This window comes from Sinocyclocheilus anshuiensis, unplaced genomic scaffold, assembly GCF_001515605.1.
Source record: "Sinocyclocheilus anshuiensis isolate Anshui unplaced genomic scaffold, SAMN03320099.WGS_v1.1 scaffold2353, whole genome shotgun sequence".
NCBI classification, from domain to species: domain Eukaryota; kingdom Metazoa; phylum Chordata; class Actinopteri; order Cypriniformes; family Cyprinidae; genus Sinocyclocheilus; species Sinocyclocheilus anshuiensis.
This window is the reverse complement of record NW_015554076.1, coordinates 178,338-184,195: the sequence shown is the minus strand read 5'-3', so window position 1 is coordinate 184,195 and position 5,858 is coordinate 178,338. Positions and strand designations below refer to the sequence as shown.

The 5,858-nt window shown below is 40.7% G+C and overlaps 1 protein-coding gene across 1 annotated transcript in view; it reads left to right on the top strand.

The window, feature by feature from the left end:
• Nucleotides 1–5,858, top strand: part of LOC107668998 (receptor-type tyrosine-protein phosphatase delta-like) — a 360,739-nt gene that overhangs the window by 322,877 nt on the left and 32,004 nt on the right. The window contains 5 exon segments of the mRNA XM_016461088.1: nucleotides 506–1,093; nucleotides 1,387–1,487; nucleotides 2,517–2,773; nucleotides 3,687–3,780; nucleotides 4,623–4,832. Coding sequence (XP_016316574.1) covers nucleotides 506–1,093; nucleotides 1,387–1,487; nucleotides 2,517–2,773; nucleotides 3,687–3,780; nucleotides 4,623–4,832 — 1,250 coding nt within the window.

Here is a 5,858-nt window from a genome sequence, read left to right as displayed (position 1 = left end):
CCTCAGCTAAATAACTGCTAGCTGTTCCACCATTGGAACATGCTGTAGGTCGAGCTCCCTCTCGATTGAGAGCTGGGTGTTTTGCTCCCTCAGCTACAGATTTACTGCTAGCATCGTTCCCTACTCAGGGAACCATGGTTACATAAGTAACCTGAGACGTTTTTGTGCAGATTTTGAAATTAGGTATCCAAGTATTTAGTATTGTAACAAGCTCTATTGTTATATATTTATTGCTATTATGAAATTACTCATATTCTGATATAATATTTTGTTCAAATCGCAGCCCCCTAAACTGCTCTACTTTTCTCTTTCTTGGATTAGTTAATCTAGTATTAGTTATTGCTGTGATATCGTAATTGTGAGATTTAATTGGTATCCATATCATAACAACTGTATTTCCAGCAAAAATAACTATGTTGTGCTCTATATTGATATTATGAATTGAGGTCCAGTCGGCCACCTCTAAACCGTCGTATGTTTCTCTGTGTCATCTGTCCGTTTTCAGTTCCGGAAAAGCCTCGTCTCATGGTGAGTCCGACGAACATGGGCACGGCATTACTGCAGTGGCACCCGCCGACAAACACCTACGGCCTGCTGCAAGGCTACCGGCTGCGGTTCGGCCGCAAGGACGTGGAGCCCCTGACCGTTATCGAGTTCTCCGAGCGCGAGAACCACTACACCACCAAAGAGATCCACAAGGGGGCATCCTACACCTTCCGCCTCTCGGCCCGCAACCGGGTGGGATTCGGAGAGGAGACGGTGAAGGAGATCACCTCTCCCGAGGACACTCCTGCCGGTTACCCACAAGGCATCGTAGCCCAAAGTAGCACGACCACCACCATTCAGGTCAGCTGGCAGCCTGTGGCGTTAGCCGAGCGCAACGGAGCCGTCATCAAATACGCCCTTCAGTACAAAGACATCAACAGCCCTCGCAGCCCCTCAGAACTGTTCATCACAGCACCCGAGTCCACCGTCACGCTGGACGGCCTTAAAGCAGACACCACTTACGATATTAAAATGTGTGCCTTCACCAGTAAGGGCCCCGGCCCTTATAGTCCTAGCGTCCAGTTCAGAACGCAACCCATCAACCAAGGTAGGAGGCTCGCAACACCCTCTCGGCCCCGTTTGCCTTCTCCTACAACCTTAAGTCACCTGTTAAAAAGAGTTTGGATTTCAGAACCAAAGCAAATCAGAAAATGTCCCTAGCATAGCTAGTTCAAATCAGTTAGCGTCCTGCGGAGAGTCGATGGTAAGCTGCAGGTAAGGTTGGAGCTCTGGGCTAGTCCTCATGAGGTAGCAGGCGAAGTGCTTGGCAGGTAAGGCTGATGTTGAAACGAAGTGCTGCGGATCTGTTTGTCTAATTCATCTGCCCCAACTTTCTTTTAGCAGTGTTTGCAAAAAATTTTCACGTGAGAGCTGCCATGAAGACCTCAGTGCTGCTGACGTGGGAGATTCCCGAGAACTACAACCCCGCACAGCCATTTACGGTGAGAGACTCAGAGAAACCATTAGCCTGCATGAGGTTCTGTCAGCTAGAAACTGGCTACATAGCGAAAAAGAAGTGTGCTTAATTGGATTTTAAGATGCACTTGTAGTGTACTTCAAAACTTAAAAGTATAGTAAAAAAATATATATTTCATGAATTTCTTTCTAAACACACTTAAGTACACTTTTAAAAAGTGATCTTTGTAATAATGTGAAATGAAGTCTTACTTTAAAGTATGTTTCAAATCATTGTTTTAATAATCTTTTGTGCTGTTTTAACACTTAAGTACACTTATTTTGATGTGTTGAATAACATACTAAAGCACATGAAAATAACTTGATTAGCATTTTAACTGTAGTGTTATTCAATATTAGCATTAAAGTTAATGTTTTAAATTTACTGAATTGCAGCTTCATCATTACAGATATATTTAAATACATGACATACAAGTTTCAATAGAAATTACATTAAAGTATAATTTAGTTGATCATAAATGCTTCTCAGTACATTCAGCAGTACTTTAACCATATTTCAAAGACAGAAGTCATTATAAAATTACATATAGAGATGTGCTTCAGTCCTACTTAAGTGGGTCAAAAACACAAAAATTCAGCTAATTGCATTTAATGTAAATTTAAACTATAATACATTTTAATTTAATTGCAAGTAAAATGCAGTTAAGCGTCTGAAAACATTTGATTCAGTTCACACTTAAGTCTTTTATTTTAAAGTATTTTTTGTAATAAGTACTCTTAGTATGCTAAGTATGCTTTAAATATGTACTTTTAAGTACCTACTTCTTTTTCACAAGGGACCGTCTAAGGCAGAGTAGCACAAAATACGGCATAACGGATACATGCAATTACGATTTAATATTTGGCCAAAAGAAGGTATCATCATAATGCTGCCTAACATTTGGAGCATCGCTTAAAATGCTGCCTACACAGGCTGCACACTAGGTTTTGGGTCACTAGCTCCAGCTAACACATTAAAACTGGTTAAAGTCTGGCGTGACGGTGGTTCCTCGTAGATCCTGTATGATAACGGCCAGAGTGTGGAGGTGGATGGGAAGCTGACGCAGAAGCTCATCACCAACCTTCAGCCGGAGACGCAGTACTCCTTCCTGCTCACCAACCGTGGGAACAGCGCCGGAGGACTGCAGCACCGTGTCTCCACCATGACAGCACCTGACATACTGCGCACCAAACCCTACCTGATCGGCAAGACCAGTTCAGACGGCATGGTCACGGTCGAGCTGCCGGCTGTTCAGACGGCTGAGAAAGTGAAGTGAGTACCAGTTCTGCTTTGTGTTTGAGTTTAATGAGAGAAGCACCATGGGCTTTACGAGAAGATCATTCACCTGCGTCTCAACACTACGTCTTTTAATCGCATTTACCAATTATTCTGTTTAGTCTTTCCATCTCAAGTGGTCCAAAAGTTGTAAAGTTGGTTGTTTGACCATCTTTAATTTTCCTCATTTTCCAACCAATTTTTTTTTTATCTTATTCTTACAAAAGCGGAGGTCTTGGTGTCATGGCCCACAATGCATTTTTGGTTTCAGAAACCTCAATATCAGTTCAGAATGGTTCAGTGAATCTCAATTAACAAAAACTGATCTCTAGTTCACATTACATTTACATATATAAATATTGTGCACATTATTGTTCTTTTGACTTGGAATTTAAGTTGAAATGATCATAATTTAGGGTCACTTTATAATGGGAAGTCTCTGCCATGTTTTTTGGGGGTTTCTATGTATGTATATTAAGCATACAGAGCTTTATTTTATAAAACATTTTTAATGAAGTGAGAATTGTGCACATTTTAGTTGTGATTACATGGAAAAGAATGACTAGCATTCTTCAAAATATCTCTTTTGAGTTTCTTGGGAGAAAGAAAGTCATATGAGTTTAGAAAGTAGATGAGAGTGACGACCTGTTTTTGGCTGTTCTGTCTATCAGAGGGGCGTCTGAAGCGTGAAACTGAGCCCAGCGGCCTGGAAGTGAAACTAGACTAAAGCGCGGTGAGGTTGGCAGGTTATTGATGTGTTTACCGAGGGTCGCTCTCTTTCGTCAAACATGTGGTTAATCCAGTGTCATCCCGAGTGGATTGGAAAGTCCAGATTGATTGGAGCTAATCTTGATGGATGTCCTGATGCTGTCAACACAACCTTATAGACTCTGTCTGGCTCTCTCTGTAGGGGTTACTACATCGTGGTGGTGCCGCTGAAGAAACAGCGGCCCGGAAAGTTCATCAAACCCTGGGACAGTCCGGATGAGATGAATCTGGAAGAGGTAAGAGATGCCCAGTCCACCTCACACCAGCGTTTAGAGTCATTGCATCATACATAATGCCTTACTGATCAGGCAGCGGCCCCTGTAAAGGACATGATTCCCAACACAACTACCAGCAGTTATGTGAAAAGAAAGCAGCGAGAGCTCGCAGTCGCACCATCGGCTCCAGTCATATGCAAATAATGGAAACGGGAACAAAAGCAGCTCTCCTCTAAATGCAGGGCGAGAGGGCGAGAAATAGAGGAAGACTGCATTATTGCTCCAGCCGAACGTTCGATATTATTTTTAGCCAGGGTAAATATTTGAGAGGCTTTTCTATGGCGAAAGTCAGCGAGTGTTTTCCTCTGAATTGCGCCAGACGGGCTGCCGAACGCCAGCCGCTGCTCAGGAAGGGGCGGCACCACGCAGATATCTGCATTCTGATTGGCTGACAGTTGGACATGCCCCTCCCCCCACCAGCTGGCCTGAGGTGCTTCTGCAAACCTGGTTACTGATAGTTCAGTGTGTGCAGTTAATGAAGAAAACACACCGTCAGCACTGCAATCGTTGCCATTCCCTCAACATCAGACCAAACGCCACAATGACATTTACTAGACAGTTGTTACACACACACACACACACTCTCTCTCAAAGAAACACACACACACTCTCTCTCTCTCACACACATACACACACACACACACGCTCTCTCTCACACACACACACACATAAAGCTGAAACTAAAATTTAAAACTGAAAATATAAAAATAAAAGTTCCTTCAAAATATGAAAATTGATCTCACTGATCATAATGTGTGTTTTATGCTGAACTGATCAGTTTTTTCTCTCCGTCTCTCTTACAGCTGTTGCGAGAAATCAACCAAACGAGTCGCGCTATTCGCTTCCGTCGGCAGATGGAGCCCAAGCCATACATAGCGGCATATTTCCACGAGCTGCCGAACGAATTTACGCTAGGAGATGCCAAGATGTACGGAGACTTTGAGAACAAGCAGCTGCTGAACGGACAGGAGTACGTCTTCTTTGTGCTGGCGGTGCTGGAGATCTCCGACAACGTGAGTGTCAGCGGCCGCTTTACTATTGGTTTGGTGGTAAAAATCCATAAAAAAAGATACAGTTATTTGAGAAGCAAAACTAAGAATGTGTCTTATTTTATTTTAATATTGTTTGTATATGTTTTTTTTTGTTTGTTTTTTACGCATAAACCACACAAAAAGTGTGTGTGTGTGTGTGTACATATATACACACGTATTTAAAAAAATGCACAAATGCAATATTTGAAAGCATAAATAATGTATCTCGCTTTGTTAATTTAAATAAAACTGAAATGAAATAAGTTGCAAATATTGGATAACTTTAATTTTCAAACTTAAATGTAATTAAGTAATGTTGCTTTAGCAACTAATTGAAGTTTAAGTACTAAAATTACTACAACTAAAACTGAAAAAAATAAATAAAGGAATAAAGAAATATTTTTTAAAAGCAAGTTTTGTCGTCTGCTTTCTATTGGTTTAATGGTTAAATAATAATAATAATAATTATGATAATAATTATAATAATAAATATATCAATGGGTAAAGTTATTTCTAAAAGTAATGCATTACAGTATTGCGTTACTCCATAAAAAAAGTAACTAATTGCGTTACTTAGTTACTTTTTATGGAAAGTAATGCATTACCTTACTTTTGCATTACTTTTTGTCACCTTGTATTTTATTTTATTTTTTTTTTTTTTTATTTTTTTTTTTAAAGCATAAACCACAGTAATTTTAACTAGGTAAACTCAAGCTTCATTCAAGACATGTTCCCTGAACACCATGCTTATTATTGTACAGAATTTCTCTTGTCAAATGAATCTATCTTGCTTTATGAATGTTTACATATTTGCTTGGGTCTGAATCATCTGAATCAACCATGTGAGGCAGTCAGAGCGAGAGACTGAACGCTATCAGCACACAGTCCTGCTGGAATACAAGTGGCATGTCTGTCTGTCTGTCTGTCAGCCTCTCTGTATGTCTGTCTGTCTGTCCGTCTGTCTATCTATCTCTCTGTCTGTCTGTCTGTCTGTCTGTCTGTCTGTCT